The 25,572-nt window shown below is 44.6% G+C and overlaps 1 protein-coding gene across 4 annotated transcripts in view; it reads right to left on the bottom strand.

Moving 5' to 3' along the window:
- MBD6 (methyl-CpG binding domain protein 6) overlaps positions 1–25,572 on the bottom strand; it is a 29,728-nt gene that overhangs the window by 3,499 nt on the left and 657 nt on the right. The window contains exons 1-11 of one of the 4 annotated variants that reach the window (XM_060688981.2): positions 21,376–21,743; positions 20,403–20,539; positions 15,879–16,032; positions 14,760–14,896; positions 14,563–14,665; positions 12,736–12,901; positions 10,435–11,688; positions 6,760–7,307; positions 6,156–6,297; positions 4,287–4,468; positions 479–967 (exon numbers count right to left, since the gene is read on the bottom strand). In XM_060688981.2, the coding sequence (XP_060544964.2) occupies positions 479–967; positions 4,287–4,468; positions 6,156–6,297; positions 6,760–7,307; positions 10,435–11,688; positions 12,736–12,901; positions 14,563–14,665; positions 14,760–14,872 (2,997 nt within the window). In that variant the 5' untranslated portion in view covers positions 14,873–14,896; positions 15,879–16,032; positions 20,403–20,539; positions 21,376–21,743. Of the gene's footprint in view, positions 1–478; positions 968–4,286; positions 4,469–6,155; positions 6,298–6,759; positions 7,308–10,434; positions 11,689–12,735; positions 12,902–14,562; positions 14,666–14,759; positions 14,897–15,878; positions 16,033–20,402; positions 20,540–21,375; positions 21,790–25,572 lie in introns of those variants that run through there. The other 3 variants (XM_087886705.1, XM_087886704.1, XM_087886703.1) reach the window with 3 other exon arrangements.

Raw genomic sequence — 25,572 nt, 5'->3', positions numbered from 1 at the left:
CACACACGCACACACACACAAACCCCTCGTAAAATTGGGCATGACTCTCTTTAACAACTGCCTCGCTTAGCAATGGAAAAATTAATCCCAATTGTGGCCAGTGTGGGACCCAGGGCTCAAACTGGAGTTACCTTTCACCTAAAGAAGAGACCAACATAACTGCTTTGTAGACTAGATCAAAGGTCCATCCTGGTCCAGCACTTGAGGTTTGATGGAGTTGTCAATAAGAAAGTACCCCCAGAAAGCAAGCTTTTCCTTTTTTTGGAATGTCGGGACAATTGTGGTAAACAATTTCCCTACAATTTCCTTGAACTCCTTCCTTGTTCCATTTAAGCCCTCCCCAACTGGGTACCTTTCAGTCATACTGAGACTACAACCCCCAGAATTCAGCCACTTGGCTGGCAATTCCAGAGGACGCAGTCTCCAAACACCTGAAGGGTACCAAGTTGGAGAGGACCATTTAAACACTTCTACATACCTTTATCTCCTGAACAGCAAAAGGACCTGCTTGGGTTTCTGCACTGCTAGTCACCATTTCCCCGTTGCAACGCCAGGTGGGATGCGACAGATGTCCTGTGCCCAACTCAGGAAGCTGGCCATTGAAGTGCCGCCTGCCCCGCCCCCGCCCACCCCCACGCCGTCCAGTCTTGCTGCCCCGGAGTGATCCTCGCGGAAGGCTGCTGGCAGAGTCCCCGTTCAGTTCTTCTGGGCTACATCTGAGCCGCTTGTGGGGAGAGTGGGAACCGCTGGCTTCTTGCCCTGCGGGGGCCTCCTCTTCTCCTTGCCGGGCTGGCTCAAGGGCTCTGGGCGACTCTAAGGCACTTGTGAGGGCAGTGTCCGTGCAAGGGGGCAAGATAGCCTGGTGGCTTGGCTCAGTCTCTGGCACAGGGAGCACGCTGGACAAGGCTGAGGCTGGAGGTTCACCGGGTAGCACCAGTTTCTCTGGGGCACCGAAACCAGTGCTTAGCTGGCAAACAGAGAGTGAGAAAGAGAGAGAGAGAGAGAGAAAAGAAACCTTCATGAAATCATGTTATCTTCTCTGCAGCATTCAGAGGTTGCTTCTCCAAAAGATTGTCTGAATTTACATTTTGCCAAGGGGAATGGATATTTGAATGTTTACATCAGAGGTCTTCAAACTTGGCAGCTTTAAGACTTGTGGACTTCAACTCCCGGAACTCTCCAGCCAGCATAGCTGGAGAGTTAGAGTTGAAGAGAATTCTGGGAGTTGAAGTCCACAAGTCTTAAAGCTGCCAAGTTTGAAGTCCTCTGGTTTACATTGTTGTTAAACATTCCATTTTTCAGGACTGTTTTTCTAAAGATCATTAATATCACGCTCAATTGATTTATCCCGGTCCTTTCTCATCTTTTAACCTTTCAGAGAAACAGTGTATTGGACAGAGGTCTGGACTTTCTGTTGCCGGCTGCCTCCAACTCAGCGTGCAGCCATTCATTCGCCGCCCTGCTGTTTTGCTGGCATTTTCCTCCTTACCTAGGGGTAAAATCCAGCAGGTTCTGACAGGTTCTGGAGAACCGGTAGCGGAAATTTTGGGTAGTTTGGAGAACCGGCAAATACCACCTCTGGCTGGCCCCAGAGTGGGGTGGGAATGGAGATTTTGCAGTATCCTTCCCCCAGGAGTGAGGTGGGAATGGAGATTTTGCAGTATCCTTCCCCTGCCATGCCAAGCCACGCCCACCAAGCTGCACCACACCCACCAAGCCACGCCCACAGAACCGGTAGTAAAAAAATTTGGATTTCACCACTGTCCTTACCACAATTTCTTCTTTCCCTTTTTTACTTCTTTCTATTTTACTTATCTAACTTTCTGCTCCTTTTTCCTTCCCTTCCCCCCCCCCACCCCATACTTTCCTACTTAATTTAGTAACTTTTCTTCCTGTGGTCTGATACTGCTAACTCCGCTGCTGCCATCTTGAAGGAACGAAGGAAGGAAGAAACGACTTGAACAAAGAACGTTATCTGTTATTAATCAACCATCTCCATTGTGCTGATCCCCACACCGGGGCCCCAAACTGAGTGGCACAGCCACAGCTTTAGGCCCTTACGAAACGATAGGAAGGTTGGGGCCAGAAGATTCTGCTCCTTCTGCTATTGCCCACACAACAATTTGTTCACACTGATATCTGCACAAGACTCTGACAGCATTGGCTAGTCAGTTGGGAATTGATAAATACATCTGAGTATCACCTGCATATTGATGACACCTGACTCCGAATAAATGACCTCCCTCAGTGTCCTTGTCTGCACAGGTGAGGTGAGAACATAAAGTTGTGGTATTCTACAAATCGAAGTTTTCAGGTTCAACTCTCTCCTCTAACCAAATCCAGCAAGAACCCCATTTCTATTTCTTACAGCCATAGAATATTTTAAATGTTTGAGGGAAATGCAGGAGTACCCAACATCTGTCGAGGGAAATACAGTAATGCCCAAAATCTGTCAGTGATAGGTAGACTAAACTAGAAAATTAACTCCACAGGAAGACTAAAATTACTATTATTGATATAGGTATAATAACAGAATTTTGTGAGTCGGATTATATAGTACTTTCTCTTTTTATTTATTTACTTAATTTACTTCAGTAAATTAAGAAGCATCTGAGTCACTTCTGAATATTATCTGTCTCTTGAAACTTAAAACAAGTTTCACTTTTCATTAACTTAGCAACAGATCTTGCATATCTCCATCTAAGTAATTTTCACGCTGTAAAGTCAGATATTGCAGGAACTACTAGCCTAGGATTGCCATGTTTCTCTTGAAAATTTAAAATATAATGCAGGATCCCTGTAATTCAGATACATATTTCTGGTCCCCAATGAAAAAGTTACTAGGACACTAAGGATGTTGTGAACTAAGAGAGTTTGGGAATCACTGTTCTTCACAGCAGCCCAGGATATAATCTTGAGGAAGGAATCACCCTAAAAAGGATAGCTGGGTGGCAATCAACCAATGCAATAAAACTGCAGAAATAATTAAATGTCATCACTCTTAACCCAACAGTTTAATCCCTAATATGGGTCCTTATGCATGCTTAGCTGGTTCACTTGGTTGTTTTCCTCCAAGGGTTCTCCAGGCTTCTCTTCTGACATTTCATCTTTTGGCGTTTCTTGGAAAATCTAGCTCCTCCATGGGATTAGAAATAGCACTTAGACTTATATACTGTACCATTTCACAGTGCTCTAAGTGGTTTATAGAGTCAGCCTATTGCCGCCAACAACCTGGGTTCTTGTTTCATCAACTATGGAGGGTGGGTGGCTGAGTCAACCTTGAGTCAGTGAAGATCTAACTGCTGGCAGTTGGCAGAATTAGCCTGCAACGCTACATTCTACCCACTGCATCCCCACGGTTCCTCATTAATGTACAGTAAGAGGCTGCATAAGAGCAACCTGGTCCAAGGTTCTCATCATCTGGCCATTCCAGGCACAAACAGAGATCTACAACAAACGACCCACCAGATTCTCAGGAAAAACCGCACATGTCCTCTGAAACTCCTTCAGGTTCATCAGGCACCTGGTGCAGACAGCCTAATAAGAGCCGTGGTGGCACAGTGGGTAGAATGCAGTACTGCAGGCTAATTCTGCTGACTGCCAACTGCCAGCAGTTCAATTCTCACCAACTCAAGGTTGACTCAGCCTTCCATCCTTCTGAATGGGTAAAATGACGACCCAGATTGTTGGGGGCAATAGGCTGACTCTGTAAACCGCTTAGGGAGGGCTGTAAAGCACTGTGAAACGGTATATAAGTCTAAGTGCTATTGCTTATAGGTTATACCTTCTTGTAGGGGGAGGAGAAAATTGCACAGGCACACCAAAATAGCAACCAAAGAGAAATCTAACCATGGCAAAGGACTGATGTGATGTACTCCACCTTAGACCACATCACAGCTACCCCAAGGACCAAAACCAGATTTAATGTGTGATGTCTAGTTCTTAGCCGTCCCAAATTCAATGCCATCAAGGGGAAGGTTAAAATCCCCAAGGACTATCAGCCCCAGGGAATCAACCACTAATTTGGCAAGGGAATCAATAGTTTTAGTGAACTCCTCTGAACCACCATAATATTGTCCTTACAGATATTAAACACACTTTTTTTTTATTTGCTTCAAGTTTAATCTACGTACAATTACAATTTGCAAATGCAATTTGAGTACACATTTGGGAATGAAAGGTGCTCTTTTACTCCAAGTATGGATTTTGCATATGAGAGAAGAGCTAAACACTGCCCATTGCCGACCTACCCTGAGGCTGATGATGACACTATCAGGACTGCTTACCTGTAAGCTCTGGAGGAGGCAGGCCAGGGGGTTGGAGCCTGCTAGTAAGGGCAGCTGTCCTTGGAAAAGCTGGATTCCGAGAGGCCCTTGCAGATTGGGTGGCAAAAGAGGCTGCTGGGCCTGGAGAAGAGGACTTCCAATCAGTGAGGGGCCTGAGGCTGGGTTCAGGGATGGAAGATCACCTTCACGTGGGCAAAAGGGAGGAGAATGTCAACTCTGCTGCTGGCATATAGCTCTCATCAGCACCAATCCCAAATACTTCTAGGGGTAGCAGTAAGCCTTTGTAGGCCTCTTTTCTCCCCTCCAAACTTATAGGGAAGTGCTGGAAGGTCAGGAGGACTTTTATCTGTTATCCAATTTTGGCACGTTCAGAAGGTATCTGAAAGAGGCATCGATGTGCATACAAATGCTTTTGTTTGTAATGGATTAAATTAGGCACGGGTAGCTGAACTGAAGAATCATCCCTTTACAACAATTCCTGCACAGCCAGTAAGTGTAACTCTATTCCCTCTCCACGCAATCATATCAACAGGGGAATGTCAAAAGGGCCGGCATAGGGAGAAGCAAGTTGTTGGCACCTCCACATTGAGCAAGAACTTTGCCCAAGCGGCAGCTCTCCAGAGGTGGTCAACTACAGGTAATCCTTGCTCATCGATGCTACATTTAATGACACTTCAAAGTTATGATGGTGTAAAGAAAACCAGCTTGTGGTTATGACCAATCCTCACATTTATGACTATTGTACAGGGTGGATAAAAATCTATGATTAAAATTTTTTTTAAAAAAAAATCAGATTTTTAAAATTTAAATTGGATTTTTTAAAATTTAAATCAGATTTTTTTTTATTTTTAGCAAATTTATTTTAATAAAATGCTTTTGGAGTAAAAATCTATCCAAAGATAGTTTTCTATTTAAGATACATTAATAATTAAGTTTTATTCAGCATGAAATGCAGCTTAGTTATCTAGCACGAAGCTGTATAGTCTGCAATATTTACATTTTTGGTAAACTCATTCAATGAATCCAAGCGCTGCAAGCTAAATAGGAAACCTTCATTTTGTTTGCAAATAATAATATTAAAGATTCTAACTACCAGCAAGAATGAGACCTTACATTTAAAGAGCACCTGTCATTTTAAATCCGTAATGGCAGCGCCTATTAGTGGGCATCCACTCACCTGCTGCCTGCCACGTCCCTCACCTTGTGGTGTCACTGCCGCATCACCAGCCATCCCATTAAAGTGAATGGGACTGTCAGTGAGTCAACAGTGGGTCAGAGGAGGAGCTGCTGTGGGACAGAGATGACAGTTGCTCTTTAAAAATTATGATTTAAATCGAGAAATCAACCCTTTTTACTAGTGATTTAAATCGTGATTTAAATTGTGATTTAAATCAACTTGATTTAAATCAAATCCACCCTGCTATTGTAGCAACCCATGGTCACGTGATTTAGGCACTTCGCAATCGGTGTGCATTTATGACCGTTGCAGTGTTCCATGGTCACGATTCAGCTTCTGACTAGCAGAGTTAAGGAAGAACACAGAAGTAAAATCACAAGTCATGGTCACATGATACCTCACTTCATGACTGCTGAATCACTTAACAACAAGGGGCAGTGAGATCCTAAGTTGGTCACGATTTAGGAATAGTGCTGTTGGTCTCAATTGTGATTGAGAAGTGAGAACTACTGCATAACTCCAATGATCTCCTGCCAGGAAGAAATCAGGTTGGAGAAAGCGAAGAGCAAAACATTAGAGCAATAGGTCATCTGTGGGGGGCAGTCTCTTTCTGCTTAGGGGCAGTCATTTGGGCTTTAATATCTTCACCTTTCCCAAGAGTTTGGCATTGTATAAGATGACTATCAACTCACCCAGAAGTGTGGTACTCAGCAGCGGGTTGACAAGCTGGGGCAATATGGGATTCAGACGCCCAGAGGCACTGGGGGTACCCTCAGTAGTTGTCGGTGTGGTGTTAGTGGAGGTAGGTGCCACAGGAGTGCTAGCCAGGCCAGTCTGGGATGGAAGGACAGGAAAGGTCTGAGACAGGAGCAGAGCCATCGGAACAAGCCCTTCAGATGATTTCAGGAGAGAACTCGAAGCTGTTGCTCAGGCTCAGCCACCAGGTTCATTTAAAGCAGGTGCAGAGCTCTTTAAATATTGGTTCTTTGATTATCCAACAACTGGTTCGTAACTCTTAATGCAAAGTCTCCTTGGAATCACACTTTCTTAATACATAAAGTCAACAGATCATTATTATCTCCCTAGTAGCTGGATATATCTTGTGAAGGCTTTGCTAAACAGCAAACATATATTCCTTCCAACCTTCCATGTTCCTAAGGTAGCCTTCAACCTATGATCCAATCCCACAAGATCCTTCTAACGAGGGAGACCGATGCACTTCCCGTCCCATCCTATCGTGCCTCAATGAAATGAAAAACGTCTAAAGGCAACTGGTCCCTTGTGCAAACTTCTTACCTGTGTGGGGCTCGGTCCTGTGTCAGAAGAGCCCAGGCCGGTGGCTAACAGTGCCGAGTTTAAAGCTAGGACAGCTGAAGGGGTGGAAAGTGCTGGGAAGAGCAGGGGCTGCAGAGTTTCGGGCAAGCTGGCGAAGGGCTCCAACAATGGCTCCGTTGTCGCCGCTTCCCTCTGCCCTTCACAAGCCGCCTCTGGCAACGCCAACAGTGATGCCAGGAGCCCACTTGGCTGTTGTAGCAAATCCAGGCTGGGCAGCACCAGAGGCAACAAGGACTGTCCGTCTGGCTCCTCCTGCAGGTTAAGGGGGGGAAGTGGCGTCTCTGGGCCCAAGGTCAGCGAGAAGGGGAAGGAGCCCAGGGGGAACAGCCCAGGAGGTAGAGCATTCCCAAACGGCAGTGCTTGTTCCTGTGCCAGGAAGGGGAACGGATCGGTGCCTGTGGGCAGCGGGCAGCCCACGCCCCCACCTTCCACTGTGCTGGTGGTGACAGTAACAGGGCTGGGGGTGGGAGGCGCTTTGGGAGTCATGAGTGAAGCCGAAGGAGCAGCACCTGCAGGAAAGAAAACAAAGGCATCACCAATCAGAGGAATGGCCACACCCCTGCCTCAAGGGACGCTTGTTCCCAGAATGCACTGCACTTTGGAGATGCCCCTTTGACGAACGTCCAAGCCAGAGCACCTGCCCGGTGTCATCTGTAGCCAAACTCTCAGCAGACACTTACTCCACTTAATTCCTTACACAACTATTTACAGTGGACAAGGTAGGCTTGCGAGCAACTTTTTGGGATGCCAGGGTTCCTGTATGTTTTAAGGGATATAGAGAGGTGAAAGTTTATCACGGTACATCTTGCTAAGGGCTTAGGAGTTTTATCCTTTCTACTCTTCAACCTCAGAGTTTGAGTTCTGAGTTTGAGTTTTATTAAATTTGTATACCACCCTACTCCCGAAGGACTCAGGGCGGTGAACAGGCACAAGATAAAATACAGAAATACAAAAGTTAAAAACAATTTAAAACCAAATTAAATAATATTGGCCCACGAAAATTAAAATCCCAACAAATTTAAAACAAATTAAAATTTCAATTTAAAATTTAAAAGAAAGGGGAGAAAAATTAGGCCAGGCCGGCTTGCTGGAATAAGAGCACAGCGGAAGGTGTGCAGATCCGGGATCCTCCCTATCTCCGGGGGGAGCTTGTTCCAGATAGTGGGTGCCCCCACAGAGAAGGCCCTCCCCCTGGGGGCCGCCAGTCAACACTGCTTGGCTGATGGCACCTGGAGGAGATCCTCTCTATGAGAGCGTACCGGCCGGTGGGAGGCTATTTGTGGTAGTAGGCGGTCCCGTAAATAACCAGGTCCTAAGCCATGGAGCGCTTTAAAGGTGGTAACCAAAACCTTGAAGCGCACACAGAAGACCACCGGGAGCCAGTGCATCTCGCGCAGGAGAGGTGTTACATGGGAGCGCCATGTTGCTCCCATAACCACCCACGTGGCCATAGAGTTAGTAACTGTGCTTGAATAATTCTAACAATTTGAATCTTCGGAGAAAGGCGGCATACAAGTTGAACAAATAAATAAATTTAATTCAGAGACCAGTGAAATCTTCTGTGACTACAGATCACCACTGAGGCACTTATCAGCCAACCATTCAGTCTTGCCTACTTCTCCTCTGATGAGCCATCAACTTTTAAGACCGCCATCAAGAGAAGTCTAATCTATAGATATTAGGAGGAGATGTTTAGCTTTCACATAATCAAAGGGCTGGATTGACATTTTGTATTAAGCCATCGTAGCCTTTGCTTTCGTTGGAAAAGACCCTGAGATTGGGAAAGATTGAAGGCAAAAGGAAGAGGGGACGGCAGAGGATGAGATGGTTAGATAGTGTCATTGACACAGTGGATGTGGATTTGGGCAAACTCTGGGAGATAATAGAAGACTGGGCATGCTGTGGTCCATGGGTCGTGAGGAGTCAGACATGACTGAGCAACATCAAAAATACTTTGTTCGGGTTGACAGGATTGGTTCTCAGCACTGATTTGCAAAAACATAGTTTTTGGGTTAGCACAGTATAAGCCAGTGATGGCTAACGTTTTTGCTGTCATGTGCCAAAAGTGGGGGGAGTGCGGGGGTCGCACGCGCGCGTGCCCACACTCATAATTCAATGCTCCCCTGTGCTCCACCCCCCGCACATGTGCACGCGACACCACAACCCCCCGCACTCCCCTTTTGGCATACGTCGGCAAAAAGGTTATCGGTGGGCCTGGTAGGTCTGTTTTTTGCCCTCCCCAGGCTCCAGAGGTTTTCTTGGAGCCTGGGGAGGGCAAAAACGGCCTTCCCCACCCCTAGCCCGGAGGCCTTCTGGAGGCCAGAAACAGCCCGTTTCCTGACTTCCAGTGGGCCCGGAAGGCCCATTTTTCACCCTCCCCAGGCTCCAGAGGCTTTCTTGGAGCCTGGAGAGGTCGAAAATGGCCTCCCCCCCCCCCCGCCCAGAGGCCCTCCTGAGGCCAGAAATGGCCTGTTTACCCGACTTCTGATGGGCCCGAAAGGCCCGAAAATCAGCTGGTCGGCTGGAGCTGAGCTAGGGCAATGCTCGCATGCCCACAGATATGGCTCCATAGGTTCACCATCACGGGTATAAGCCCACTTGACTGTAATTTATTCAGCAAGCCTTAATTAAAACAAAACTGGTTTAATATAACACATGAATCTAATCAATGTTTCTTTTACATTATGATATAAGTGTTACTAGGGCAGCACTGGAGAGCTACGTTTCCTGAATGTTGTTTTCCTTTTTGTCCCTACTATGAATGTCACTGTTCGGGGACAGGTGGGGTGGGAAATGCACCTTCTACACCTGTTCCCGTGATGGAAGGTAGAGGGGAATATAGTAGTTAGAATGGCATTATGTTAATGGCAGGACAAACCACTCCTCACCACTGCTCCTCCTCCTCCATTCCTCAATCTGTAAATTTGAAGACAGGAAGATAAACTATTTAACTGCCACATCTATCGGTAATCTGGCAGTAAGAAGCACCAATTTATCTAACTGCAAAGGACAAGGATTAAACCACGGCTAGTTGTTCACTGTGCCCTTTGCCAAGGTGTAAGCCACATGTACCACAACAAAGATCGCTTTGAGTAAACTCCCACAGAATGGGGTATACCACAGACCGTCTCCCATAGCCATTTCTGTCTGGGTAACATTAAACAAAACAAAGGCCTATGTTCAAACGCCTGATTAATGGGCACCTCTGATTATTCAATGCCCACCTCCATTTCGTACATATTTCTTTCCCCCAAACAGGTTTCCCCCAAACCTGTTGTAGATATCATTCTAACCAGAATCTTTAACTGGTGACAAGCCTTGATTATAAATTCAGGATTGCATAGCCTGCACTTTGCATGATCAGAAAGGATCAGATGGCAATCCAGCTCGGGCAGGGCCTTTTGGTTCAGGAGAGATAAGATCTGCTTTCCTGGCCAAGAAAAGGGAGGCAAGACAATCAGGAGGCGTGGCTGCCATGGGACCGGCAATTCCCTGCCTTTTTTTTATTTCCCTTAAAAGAGAAGAAGAAACAAACTCTCCAGGACCCTCAGACAGCTGTCACTCAGCTGCAGCTCCCAATCTGGGGAAGGACAAAAACATGATGACGGCCACCTCCACTTCCATGTACAAACCTACCTGGGGGTCCATGGGATGCAAGCGGGGAGGTGGGAGGTTTTGTCTGTGGGGAACTCCCTGAGATCTGTTCGGAAGACGCAGAAGCCAGCTGACCAAAGAGGCTGAGGAGTTGGCTGTTGAAGTCCTGGAAAGGGGGCAAAGAATTGGGACTGTCGCCAGCAGGGGCCTGGAGAAGCGGGGGCAGGCCTGGCATAGGTGAACTCCCGGGAGGAGCCAGCAAACTGAGCAGAGAGGCCAGCGGCTGTACCGGGGTGGCTGAGCTTGGGGGTCCATTCTTGGCCTCTCCTCCAGGGGGCTGGTCCCTAGGCCAGGGGTGTCGGGTCAGTGTCTCCTCAGGATGGGTGACCCCCGCCTGCCCTGCGTGGGAATCCTTGAGCAGGCGCAGGACAGTGGGGGAGCGACGTTGCCGTCGAGGTGTCCGCCCGCCCACCACTGACAGCAGCAAGCGGTTGGGTAAAGTGCTGGCAGCCAGCTCGTCGGGACGCCCCCTGCTGGCCAGCTGGGCCTTGGCGGCTGCGCTCAACAAACTGCTGGCTGGGAAAGAGCCCGGGCCCTGTGGAGGAAGGAGCAGCAGGCCAGGCGGTCCTTTGCCTTCTGGGGCAGCTCCTAAGGGCACTGAGGGCAGGTTATTGCTGCTTTGGTTGGTTAAGGCGTTGGTCGGGGGTGCTGCGTCCAAGCTGGAGGGTCTGGAAGCCAGTCGGTGTCCAGAGGGGCCCTGCTCGGAGGAGGCGGAGGAGTGCCGTGACCGCTGTGGAGAAGGCTCAGCGCTGCCTGCTGACGAAGAAACGGAGGAGAGGCTGGTGGGGGCAGGCGAGCCGGCAGCACTCGCCTGCGACCCAAGAGGGATAGAACGACCACTCCAGGGGCTGCCCTCTTGAACAGACCCCATCTCATCTAGCAGGGGGAAGAGGAAACTGTTGGATGAATAGGGCCGGGGCAATGCATCTGCTGAGGTCTTGCTGGGTAGGAAAGAACCCCCGGCAGCATTCAGTTCAGACGGGAAGGTTGGGCGGGCACCGCCGTTGACAGTGGGTGGCAGACGGCCTGGGAAGACATCCCCAAAGAAAGCGTTGTGATGGCGGGGAAAGGAAGAGCTTGGACCGGACCAGGCACTGCCATAACGATCAGAGGGACATTGCAAGGAGACATCTGGCCCCTTGGGCAAGCTGGTTGGAGCTTTGCTGGAAAGAGTCTGCTGCAGGCAAGTGCTGGGCCCTGGCATGGCCGAGTGAGGTGGCAGAGTTATTCCAGCCCCTGTAAATAGAGGAAAAGGTGATTATTCTCCAAAAGGAAGGACAAATAGGAAGCCCCAATTTACACCAAGTCTGGCTAGCTGCTTGGATGGAATGAGAACACAGATGATTAGTATAGGAGGGGCAAAAAAAAAAAAAATCTAAAATCAAACTTCCTTTAAACAAGTTGGGACATCCAAGTTTCTCCACCTCAGTAACAAGATAGAAAAACCAATCTTCATCCCATTTCACACCTTCAGAGGCCTATTTGTTCCCCGTTTTAAGACACACTTTTGTTTTTACAATTGTGCCAATAATGCCATTATTGTGGAATTATTACTATCAGTGGTATTGTCATTGTTATTTATGGTTTTTATTTTTGTTGCTTGTTGCTTTTAATCCTACGCTCGCCATCCAGAACCACACTTGCAAATCGGCCAGCTATCTACACTGCCATATTAAATCAATAAGGTTATTGTAAGCTGCCCAGAGTTGTTGGATATGAGATGGGCAGCAAATAAATTTTATGAAAGGAAGGAAGAAAGGAAGGAAGGAAGGGAGGGAGGAAGGAAGGAAGGGAAGGAAGGAAGGAAAGAGAAAGAAAGAAGGAAGGAAGGAAGGAAGGAAGGAAGGAAGGAAGGAAGGAAGGAAGGAAAGAAAGAAAGAAAGAAAGAAAGAAAGAAAGAAAGAAAGAAAGAAAGAAAGAAAGAAAGAAAGAAGGAAAGAAAGAAAGAAAGATGATAGATCTCAGCATGGCTTCTATTTAGAAGGTTAATCCAGAATTCTTATTCGGACTTGATGGGCAGCAAATAAATTTTATAGATAGAGATTATAGATTGAGAGATAGATAGATAGATAGATAGATAGACAGACAGACAGACAGACAGACAGACAGACAGACAGACAGACAGATCAATCTTGGCATGGCTTCTATTTAGAAAGTTAATCCAGAATTTCCCTCAGAATCTTGCTCACCCTAAGCAAGAGGCCAAATGAGAAGCACTGGGACAAAGAACAGATGAAGAAAAGAAGAAAACAAACCAGGCCATTCAACGAACAACAGTGTTACCTGGCCCCAGATGTGGCAGGCCCAGCGGTCCATGGCTCTCCATGCTGCGATAAAGTGTTGCCATTGCCACAATTTTCCGCCGGTGATTGCAAAGCTTGGTCATGTCTTGGTCTCCCTTGCTGCCTTCACTTCCAATCACCATTGCTGCAGGGTCGAAGTTGAAAACCTAACCATAATGGGGGAAAGGTTTAATGACTGAATACCCTCCTTTCCCTCATCTGACAAAAGGTGCTATGGCAGGAATTTTTTTTTTAATTTAATTTATATGCCGCCCTTCTCCGGAGACTCAGGGCGGCTTACAATGCGTTAAGCAATAGCCTTCATACTTTTTTATATTTTTATACAAAGTCAGCTTATTGCCCCCACAAACTGGGTCCTCATTTTACCTACCTTAGAAAGGATGGAAGGCTGAGTCAACCTTGAGCCTGGTGAGATTTGAACTTGCAGTAATTGCAGGCAGCTGATGTTAATAACTGTTAATAACAGTGCTTTAGTCTGCCTCGCCACCAGGCTCTTACCCATTCTTTGGTTCTAGTTTGGTTCAACTCTAGTTCAACTTTGGTTCAATTTACCCATTCTTTGGTTCTAGTAGGAATCAGGACTGTCACTGAATGTCAGAAACCTCATGAGTTTCTCAGAAGGACCTTCCACTGATGTCAGGGGGATTTAAGTGGAGGAGCACAACTCCAGCCCCTGATAATACATGCTGTGTTTAATCTGAATGAAATGTGACCCAACTGAGCATTTTCTAGGTTTCAACCTTTACTTTTTTTGAGCGCAAGCCACAGCAAGCTACTCAAAGACCAAGTATGGTGCTTGGCTTGGAAGAAGTTGCCTTCCCTGGGTTTAAGGGTGTGCAGGACCACAAGCCAAAGCATTCTGCCTTTCTATACAAGTGTGTACTTATGGTAGCTAAGTGTAATTAAAATACAGAGCACAAAATGAACCACTTAAAAAAGGATATTCAAATTGACAGTTAAAAGATAAATGGAAGAGTGTGTTTTGATTGCTCTTAGAAAGAAGGGGGGTTTAAATGTAGTTGTTCAAAAACTCTATTTCACCTCCTGGAAGGCTGTCTTCTTTGGCCAGTTAAAAGAGACTGAGAGGGGTATGTGTGTTTAAAAGAGCCTCTCCCACAGATCTTAATTGCCAATCAAGTATATAATGAGTGAGGGAGTCTATCTTTAGCCTACTGACAATAATAAGACCTCCCAAAGCACATACAGTAGTTTAGCGCAGCTTTTCTCAAACTGGTGTCCTCCAGATATGCCATAATTCAGTTTCATACCGTTTCCTCCAAAATAAGACATCCCCTGATAACAAGCCCAATTGGGCTTTTGAGGGCATGGCAGTAAGGCCAAGCGCTTATTTCAGGGTTCAAAAAAAAAATAAAAAATAAGACAGGGTCTTATTTTCGGGGAAACACGGTATATACTTCCAACCAGCCTAGCCAGCAGGCAAGATTACAGAAGCTGGAAAGCTAAGGTGGTAAATCATGCTCTTGGTTGATCTATCACCTGACTAGCAAGAAATATGTCCCAGTGATAAAGCACACGCTTTCATGTAAATGTTTCCAGGCTCCATTCCTGCCACCTGCACATGGACTGAGAAAGACACCTGGCTGAAACTAGAAAGCTCTAATCAGCCAGTTAGAAAACCTAGAAGGACCCACTAGTTTGCTGTAAAGGTTTCCTACATTTCTTGTTAGGTGTTATTAGTCTCTTATGTTTGTGGGGATTTGTTTCTGCTTAGGCAAATAAAATAATTCTACCCCCAGAATCTCTCAACATCAGGTACTAATCGGCTTCTCTCTTCAGTCCTCTCTACCTTGTGCACGTTGAGGGGACACTCCAGTCCACACTTGCAAGTGCCGTCCGCCAGCAGATATGCACGAGTCTGCTCCAATGAAGCCAAGCTCGTCCCGCTAGGACTAGGAGAAAGAAAAGAGGGACAGGTCAGATTAGCATGAAAGCAGCAGTGGAGAGCAGAGGAGAAAAAAATACATGGTCGGGGGCAGGCTGTACCTGATATAGCACACTCTGCCCTCTTCCACCCTGCGCTGCCAGCCCACAGGCACAGGTGTGACTGCCGGGCGCCCACCTCGATCCACACCAGAGCAATCATCGCCGCCATTCATTGTGCTCCCTCAGCGCTTGGGCACCTGGAAGAACCCGTGGTGGTTAGGATCGAAGGCACCATAGCAGTTAAAGAGCATCGAGAGCAGCAGTAGGAGAGGATCCTAGCTACCTTGGTATTCATGGGGATGGAAATGTAAGAGATGGGTAACCTTAGTTCCAAGAGCTGAGGCTATATTCTAAGATGAGGCCTACTTGTACAGGCCCGACAGCATTTGAGAAACTGCGGAGTCTTTAAGGCGTTTGCTACCTTTACAAACAAAACATGAGATTTCACCCTCAGCCTTGCTTAAAAATCTGGCCTCTGAAACTGGGTCCCCACCTCTAAAGTCTCCCAACTCCCCAGGTAAACCCTCTGGCAGAATAAACAGCCTGCCACTGAGCCTTTCCTATCAGGGAAAGGTGAGATTAGCTCTAGGACTGTGAGAGGCTTTGTATCATGGGTAAGAGTTATTATTAGCTGAGCCAGCAACAGAATGGCTTCGGGCCAAGCAACATAAACCAACAGAATCGCACTTTGGGGACTCCACCACCTCAAATTCCAGGTAGAAGGGAGACCCATTTTCTTTTACAATGGGATATTTTTTAAAAAAAATAATAGGATAATAACAACTTCCAATATAATCCCCTACTAATTTATACAGTCCAAAGTAGCACAGTCGTAGAAGAGCTCACTCCTAGGATTCTAGGCTGAGATTTTGGGGAGTGGCAGAAAGGTTCGGGGTTCATTCAAAAGAAAGAGAGCAAACAGGTAGCTGGAGAGAATAAAAGAGGGAGACAGAAGGGTGGCACTGCCTGAACTAGGACACTAGTAAGACAAGGCTTAAACCAGTAGAAGATCTGAAGGGAGTCAGAGAAACAGATTTGCATTATCCAAGTCCCCTCACCCTCTCCTCTCCTAACTGAGTGGGCAGCTCTGCCCTACTAAACAAAATCAGGAAAGCGCCATGAAACAGCAAACAGCTGGCTGATCCTTTAATCCAGCTCTGCTATGCAGATGGCTCCTACCTGCTCATGGCTGCAAACCTCGCGGCAGGCGATGTTAAGGCTGGGTGTATTCCCTTGAGGCACTCATAGTCAGTCCAGTGGCCTTTCTTCTGAGAATCCAGATGGTGACCTGTCCAGCAAGCTCACGCCACTCAGGAGCCACACTAGCCTACCCCTGGAAAGGAAGGAGAACATGAGGTTGAGGCTACTCAAGCGAGGAGAAAGAGGGAGATAAGATTCTCTACAATTGTTTTGATAGAAAATATCTGGGTCAAATACTTTTTTGGGGGGGTGGGGGCCGGTAATGTTAGGACACCATACTAATGTGTTGCTACTATTCCAGTCTGGGTTAGTAAAAGTTCTTGTTACTTTAAAATGAATCACACTTTACTATTTGGTGTGGTACAAGGAAGTGATAGATAGACGCCCAAGGAAAACAAGGGCTACCATTAGATTCCCAATTATTACAGAGGATTGAAATCCCAGTTTAAAGGAGGGAAGGAAGGGAATATTTGCCAACTTGAATGTAACAGCAGGACAGAAGTTAAAATATAAGGCTGTGGCAACCCTTGGGGAACTGACCTGCATGTATTGATACATATGATATATATTGTACACCATCGGATCATGCTTTCTGAACATAATCTGCACAAAAGTAAATCCTTAAAGAGACAACAGTCTAGAAATTGCCAACTTGGAATACACAGATATTTTGGATAACAGTTCCTATATGCCGCACAACCAGTTAACCTGGCCAGAATCATGGATTCTGGGAATTATAGTCCAAAGTGGACTATAATGGGGGAACCACCAGGTTATCTCCTGTTCTTGGACTAGACCCGTGATGGCGAACCTATGGCACGCGTGCCACAGGTGGCAGGCGGAGCTGTATCAGTGGGCACGCGAGTTCAGCTCCACCAGCTGATTTTCGGGCCTTCCAGGTCCACCAGAAGTTGGCAAATGGGCCATTTCCGGCCTCCGGAGGGCCTCTGGAGGTATGGGGAAGGCTGTTTTCACCCGCCTAGAAAGTCCTAGAAAGGCTCTGGAGCCTTGGGAGGGCAAAAAACGGGCCTACCGGGCCCACTGTGCCATCGTGTGCCAAACGTGGGGTGAGCACGGGGGGGTTGCATATGGGTGTGGGCACGCGCGTGCGTAACCACCCTGCACTCCCCCGAGTTTTGGCACGCGATGGCAAAAAGGTTAGCCATCACTGGACTAGACTATATAACTGCAGATTTTCTTAAGTAAACATGGAGCAGAATCCAAGTTCAATCTCTGGCATGTTCAGACAGAAAAATCTTACCTAAAACATTGGTAAAACATGACTAGTCTATGTTGATAATGCAGTACTGTACTGGATCAGTTGGACCAATGGCCTGATTTAACATAAAACAACTTTCTATATTCATCCTGGCAAATAAACATTTAACCAATCATAGGAAAGGGTTTCAGTCCAGCCCATTCTACGTTGCATGCAAAATCCAGAAGTCATCTCTACTAATCTAGAATACTCCTCCCTAAGCGCATGGCTTATAATGAGTGGCATAAAAACGAACCAATGGCCAATTCCTTTGGGTGCACATCTAAATCATATGCTAATTTTTCTTATTCATAAGAGTGGCATTTCTAGGCAGATAGAAAGATGTAGACAAGATATTGGTTTCTCCCATGCCACAAAGAAAAGAAGCTTCTACAGAAACATGTCGATGCTGGCTGAAGCTTAGGAATGAAAAATTCAGAGTATGAGTAATGGATCGGAGCTTTACAAATACATTCGTTAGTAGCCCACAAAACGCCTGTGGGCTAGTGGCCCATCTCCATATACACAAATGTGTTAGCTTATACAGACAACTAAGCATTTATTTTTAGAAAGCTCTTTGGCTGATTGGCCAAAGGCAAATCTTTGTCACCTAAAACGATTAGAAGAAATGCTTATTTAGAATTCTGAACATTATTTATTTTATTTCTATCTCTCCTTTATTATTTTTACAAATAACTCAATATCCAATACATCTTCCTCCTATTTTCCCCACAACCACCCACCCTGTGGCTTGGAATGAGAGAAAGAGAGTGAACAGTCCAAAGTCACTCTGCTGGCTTTTATGGCTAAGGCAGGACTTGAACTCACAGTCTCCCGCTTGCTAGCTTAGTCTAAACTGGCTCTCACATTAGCTGAAAAATCTACACTCATCAGGCTAGCCAGGGATTAAACAATAGGGAGACAACATATTATATTTCTCTTCACTGCAGTCATAAAAAGTGACTGAAAATGATAGCCCAATTAGAATTAATTACTAATGGAGGAAAAAACAGATTAATTTCAAGTATTAAGCCAATATTTCTTTAACCATGGTTACTACAGCAACCACAATTAAGCCAAGACCAAATGAATCACATGTATATAGTTAATATACTCTTAATATGCTATGAACCAGATCACAGCTTGAACTGCTCTACTCTTAGTGCCTTTTAACAGTAGCAGAAAGCAGAAGAGAAAAAAGGGAATCTGTACTAATTCTATAGATCCGGTGAGGGTAAAAAGTGTAAGACAGGATCAGCCATTAAAAAGTTGGCAGTTTCTCTCACCACACAAAAAAATGATTAAAACCTATTTAAAGAATTCAGAAATCCAAGGGAAAAATACTAGGAATGGTTAATAAACCTGCTGACACATTGATTGGCTCCTCCCATTTACTCACTGACAGAGCTAAAGGTAGATTGGGCTAGAACAGTATAAAAGCAGATTTCTTATTTCAGAGGAGGTGAATGTAGACAATTTTTTTTGTGCCTAGGTCTTTTTTTTTTTCTTTTGAGGAAATATCTCAAAGCAATGCTGAAGCAATAGAAAAAAAAAATCCTCTTTTTTTTGAAACCATATGTGGTGTTCATCTTACACCTATATTATACATCTATATTTGTTTACATTTTTAAAAATGCTATAAACAAAAGGGGAAAATCAGAAGGATGTTCATCTTATCATCCTTAAAGACAGCACTATTCCTGAGACTGGGCCCTGTCATACTAGTTGCTCCCCTGAGTGAAACTTAACACCTACATCTAAAGTGGCTGTCAATGCAACAATGAGGTAAGAACAGTTCCACATCCAAGTTAAAGTGCCCAGGCCTTGTATTGTAACTGACTTAAGACTTAGGTAGTTCTGGTTCTGTTGCAAAGAAATCAACAGTATATAGGTTTTAGTATGTATTTTATACTAAGTATATATTTGAAAATGTTAAGACTTGGCCACATATTTTTTTGGATATATTCAAGTCATTTGATTCTTTGGAGGGGACTTTTTAAAGCAGTATAGAAAACTATACTGACCCACTGGAGAGGATAAAAAAGTCAAAAACTATATTCAGGAACCCGATTGCCAGAGTTAATGGAAGTTGGCAACATAGTCAGGATCTTGTAATGCAGGATAGATATCCTCCGTCAGGATACAGGTAGTCCTCAACTTATAACAGTTCATTTAATGACCATTCAAAATTACAACGGCACTGAGGAAAGTGACTGACAGTTTTTCAGTCTTACAACCATTGCAGCATCCCCCGTGGTCACATGATCAAAATTCAGACACTTGGCAACTGACTCATATTTATGATGGTTGTAATGTCCTGGGGTCATGTGATCACCTTTTGTGATCTTCCGACAAGCAAAGCCAATAGGGAAGCCAGATTCCCTTAACAAATGTGTTACTAACTTAACAACTGCAGTGATTCACTTAACAAGCATGCCAAGAAAGGTCATAAAATGGGGCAAAACTCATTTAACCCATCTTACTTAGCAACATAAATTTTGAGCTCAATTGTGGTCATAAGTCGAGGACTACCTGTAATCAAACGTATGCAGCAAAAAAGATTAGACTACTCGCTCGATTGTATAACTGCACTCTGATTAACTTTAAACAAGGCTAGCATTGTTTATACTCTGCAAGGTGTGTTTACCTAATCTAGTTATTTTCAACAAACACATACTGCACATTTTGAACAATTGGTAATATTGTAGAATCAAACCTAGTTCTTTTGGAGGGGATGGGGAGGGGAATACAATACCCTGTGCCTTCCAGTTGTGCTCAACTTCAGCTTCCCTGATCCCTAGCTACATAATAATTGCATGTAATTCTGGGAACTGTAGTCCAAAATATCTGGAAGGTAGCATATTCTCAAATGCATCAAAATAAATAAAATAAAAATCACAAGACATACAAGCCTGGCTGAAAATGTATATTGTGCCATTAATTATTACAGCCTAGATTCCTGCAAGTTAATTCCCTGCACTAGAATCACTTGCCCTTATCCAAAATAATGAGAACACATGGGGATTTTGCATAGGAAGTTGAGTGTAGCTTTCAAACTTTTTAACAATTACCAAGAGTTTCCCTACCTGATAAGCAAATTCCTACTGAAGATGATTAAAGGTGCTACCTACTTTCCAATTTCCCCCCCCCACCCCCCAAAGATAATAGTTGATGCTTGGATGGGAACAGCCAGAGCAATTCTGTATAATCTGAAGAAAAGGATTCTAAGAGAGTTATGTTCTTACTCTTGCCTTTCCCAACCTGGTGCCTTCTGGATATGCTGGACCACTATTCCCGCCATCCTCTTTACACAACACTTCTAGACGGAAGACTTTCTGCATATTTTGCCTCCGACTTTCTGCATATTTTGCCTCCGACTTTCCTAAACGATCACGAGAAAGTTTATTAATCTCCTTTTATTTTGACTCCTATTGAATGAGAGTCAGGAAATGGTCCTGGACCACTTTTCTGGTGACTTTTTAACCTTTCAATCACCCTGGAGGAGGCGAGTCCTCCTTTTACTTCTCCCCCCCCCCTCCCCGCACACAGTCTGAAAAGGTACCATCAAACCCAAGAATGGGAAACACAGAAATCAGATTCCAGGAGAACCCTCTTCAGAGAAATGTGTGGGGAAATATATTGGTGATATGCATCTCTTCTGTCTACCCTTATTTTTTTTTTTTGCCACCTGCAGTTAGGTGAGCCTGAAAACTGGAGCTGGAAACAGTCCCCAGTAATCTTTTGGTACTGCCCCTTCTTCCTTGGATCATAGACCCCCTTAGTCCTTGAAGGATGGCTGAACATTTCCCACCATAGCACTAACCGAAGGTCTAGGAGTGGGGTTTGCAAACCTCCCCCCCCCCCCGCCTCCTCCAGAAGAAAGAGAGAACATAAGGCAACCAAGCACCCCGGCAACCTTTCTCCTTAGCTTTGTGCAATCGGGTTTAAAAGGGAAACCCACCCCCTTCCCCTCTCCCCAAAGGCATTATTCATTCCCTTTTGGTACAGGAAGAGTAGTTTTAAGAGGTGGCGGCCAAATCGCCCTTTCCCAGCAGCTCCTCTTTAATGGAAAGGCTGGGCAACTCCGGCAGAAGTTTGAACTGTCAAGAGAAGCTGCAAGCGGGAGATCGGCTCGACTCCGGGCACTCACGACTCCCTTCGCCTATGCCAAATGCACCCCCGGATCCGACTTCAGAGGGTGCCCCCTTTGCCACTTACCTTGGTTCATGGTGCCCCCTCCCCAGAAGCAGCTGCAAGCTCCAACTTGTAATCGCGTCTCTCCCGGGGGGGGCGGCGGCGGCGGCTACGGGCGGCCACCCCCCACCTGCGGCGGGTGCCGGGTGGGTGCGTGGGTCGGGCGGGGGGTCAGGGTGCAGAGGATCGCTGGTGCTCTCCACCCCCACCCCCCAGTGCCTACCTCACTCCCTCCCTCCCCCCTGGACTCAGTGCCAGGAAGAGGAGGGGGTAGAGCAAGGGAGCTTCCTCCCTGGCATGCGCACTGGGGGCCGGGTGAGGGTGGAGGTTGGGGAGTGGGGGAACAGCCCTGGGAATTCCGTTCCCGACCTCCTCCGCTCTGCGCTTAGGGCGCAGGAGCTGCGCTTTGCGCGCAGGGCTCGCAGTAAAATCTGGCCTGGGCCCTTTGGGTTGCTTCGAAGTCCCGGTGCGGAAATCGGAGCGGCAGTAATCCTGTCGCCTGTTGTTTGCGGCCTGCCTTGCCTTTGCCCACTAGCTCTTAAGAGGCTCGGAAACGAACTGCTGGTCTGGAAGGCGCTCGCAGAGGTTTGGGCTGCCTTTGGAAAGGACCCGATTCCGTACCGCAGTGATCTTTTAAATGGGAGTGGAGGATGAAGCCCTTACAGGGCCATCCTTGTTTTGCCTCCGAATGGATAGCATTTGTGTGTACTGTATATGCAACTACATTAAAGTAAAGGCGGTCTATCAGATGATGGAAATTGTAGAAGGTAAAAAGTTATTCTAGGGAGTCTCCTTTCTCATTCTCCAAAGTTCTATCACAAAGGGCAGAAACTTCCAAGGAAGAATTAAAAACGAATTAATGTAAGTTGCCTAAAGTCACAGGTACGAGATGGGTGGCTATAGAATAAAACACACAGATTAATTTAACCGTGATTCGCTCAACCTAATCGACTGTATTTAGATAATTTATTGGACTAAGTACCTAAGTACCTTTAAACAAAACCTCAGTTCAGCCTAGCCCTTTCTGTGGAGGAAACTGTTGTGATCTCACTTGGAGAAAGTGGGGGATATAGCAAGAGAAAACTCTTGTCTCTGTGCTTGTGCTGCTAGCTTTCCAGAGGCATCTTACTGACCATGCCACAAACAAACCCCTGAACAGATTTCTCACTTGATCCAGCAAAACAGCTCTTTTTAAGTAACATTAAAAAATTACTTATTTGGACAAATGAAAGTGCCATACAATCCAGCAGTCTGTTTCAAACTAACAGGGAAGGAGCCTACAGATTCTTATGCAGCTTGTCTCAGCCTCAGAAGTTGAGGTAGACAAATTATCTGTTAAGTAATAATTGAGAGAGATCCAGTGCCAAATAACTTAGCTTTTTTTCTTAAATGCTCTGAACTGATAATTCATTACTGTTTGACTTATGGTTGCGCATTCAAGAGATGGTGCAAGTGAGGTGTACCAATATCAGATATGATTTTATCTGGGATTTCAATGGTGGGATGATTTTCAGATGTTTTACTTATTTAACAGAACAGTTTAGGATTTGATTCCCAAAACATGCTTTGAAGGCAAGAACATGACAGCCAACCAAAGTGCTGCACAGCCTATGATCATAGAGGTAAAAAGCTTTACATATTCAGCTAATTAAGCCTGAGCACAATTGGATGTTAAACATAAAGAAACTAAAGTGAAGATCAAAGCAATACATATCTTAATTATGAAAAAATTAACAGAATAGAAATATATGCAAAATATAGATTAAGCAGACATTGAGATCAAGGAAAGGTTTTCCTCATAAGAGAAAAATCTGTTAAAATGCATAAATAGGCAATTGTATTGGCAATGGCATACCACCAAGCACGGTAAATTATTATTTGTGGTTCTTAGGAATGGAGCAGAATCTGATAAAAAGTTATTTCATATTAAATAATTCAAAGGGAAATTATTTCTACAAGACTTGATGACTTATGCACCATAAATCACATGTAAGTCCAATGCACTGTCCTTCACAGGCATCCAGCAACATTCTGGCCAAAATAAAAATATTGTCTTACACAGGTAGTCCTCGACTTACAAAGGTAAGTTTAGTGGCCATTCAAAGTTAAATGGCACTGAAAAATGTGACCTATGACCGTTTTTCATAGTTGCCACCTTTGCAGCATCCAAATTCTAGCAATTCTAACAGTTTGGCAACTGGTTCATATGTATGACCTTCACTGTGTCCCAGGGTCACATGATTCCCTTTTGCAACCTTCTGACAAGCAAAGTCAATGAGAAAGTCAGATTTCCTTAACAACCAGGTTACTTATCAACTGCAGTGATTCACTTAACAATTGTGGAAAGAAGTCGTACAATGGGCCAAAACTCACTTAACAAATGTCTCACTGAACAACAGAAATTGTGGGCTCAATTGTGGCTGCAAGTCAAGGACTACTTGTACCATATATGTATTGAATGAATGTGTCGCATACAGACATCAAAAGCAATTCTGAACTGCTTTGGGAGGAAGACTGGATGAATTGCAAGAGAAACAAGACATCTGAGTTGGCCAGTGGTCATATTTGTGAACAAATGTCAAGCATATAACATACAGTATAGTTCTATGTAGCAAAATGGTGGTGGTGAGAAATTAGATCCAGTCACAATCCCAAAGTTCTTCAGAGCATATAAACATTAGTTGGCAGTTTATTAAAAGCATGCTTTTTATTAATAACTTTACTGTAATTCTAATATAGGTTATTAATGTTCCCATTCTGTAATGCTGTAATTATGACAGAAAGAGCCATATTTTAATGTGGATTTGTATACTAGACTTTTAGGCTCAAGTCGATAAAATGTTGCAGTTGTTTAGTAGTCTACATAAGGATTCTTTAGAACTTCTTGTGGGAGCTCTGAAGGTTCCCTGATAGCTTGTCCACCTCTACTATACATCCCTTTAAGCAACACTGTGAGAGAAAACTGTATATTACAGTGTGTATTATAGTGTGCTTATGGATTCTAGAGGATATAAGCTGTGCCACTGGTAGAACATGTCAAAATTTTCAGCTTTCAATTTCCAAACATTTGGGGCGCTCAAAATTGGTGACATGCCTTGGGAATTGTAAAGATATTTTGGTTACTTTAATATAATTTAGATGTGCTTGGCAAGTAACTACATATATATCATAACTTTTTAACATTTTGTTTGTTTGCCAGGCCTGACTAGCATTTCCTGCAAACAGAATGGCACCGTAGAATGTTTTGCAATTCAGAGCTCCACTTTCAATGCTATTTGTGATGCAATTTTATGATGTTTGTGTGTCTATATTTTTCTTGACTGTACACCGCCTTGAGTCCTACGGGAGAAAGGCGGTATAGAAATATAATAAATAAATAAATAAATAAATAAATAAATTTGTCAGGCAAAATGATATATGTAGAGGTTTGCTGATGGGGAACTGAGATTCTGGCTCACAAGCATAACAATCAAATGAAATATCAAGTTATTCAAATTACACTGCCAATAAAATAAAAGGTAGCTTCTCTCAAATTCATTTTCAAATGAAATAATCATAATATTCCAGTTTAAAAATTCAGGTCTTTTTTCTAAATCCCATTGTTTGTTTTATATTAATTACTTGCAATTGCATTCATTTTTATGAAACCTATTCAAGTGGCTTGAATCACTCGAATGAAATCCATTCAAGAGGCTAGTATTTAGCTATTTGATACACAGAGCAGTTAGGCTTTTTCATATTGTTTAAAACGATAAGTCGTTTTGGTAACCCTATATGTGCAAAGTTGGAAGTAGCCTGAATTTTTGTGTCAAGACCAATTTTGACAAACTTACCTAAAATACCTTCTTTTCTAGACTAATATATAATTTTATGTGTCCTTGTTGTTTTATTAGTTTGTTTCTCCTAAACAAAGCATTGTTAGAATTGGGCAAAACTCTGCTGCCTCCTTTCTTTGACTAGATCTGAGGTGGAAAGAGACACAATCCAGATATACACCTTTTGGATGATCTCTTCCCCAAGGCATTGCTTGCTTTTTATTTGAGGTGCAACATTTAGATGTGACCAGTTAAAATGATTGGTTTAAAATGTTCTGATTAAGAACAACTACCTATTACAGACAGCAGGTTGTTTTCAAAAGCGCAATTATTTACAGGAGTTGGGCTTTCTGGAATTCCTATATGGCATCATTAAAAACCAAGGGAGAGAATGCTGTTTCTTCAC

Source organism: Pantherophis guttatus, chromosome 2 (genome assembly GCF_059756535.1).
Source record: "Pantherophis guttatus breed Tessera chromosome 2, ASM5975653v1, whole genome shotgun sequence".
Taxonomy (NCBI): domain Eukaryota; kingdom Metazoa; phylum Chordata; class Lepidosauria; order Squamata; family Colubridae; genus Pantherophis; species Pantherophis guttatus.
Note: the sequence above shows the minus strand (reverse complement) of the source record. Positions and strands in the feature narration are given on the sequence as shown.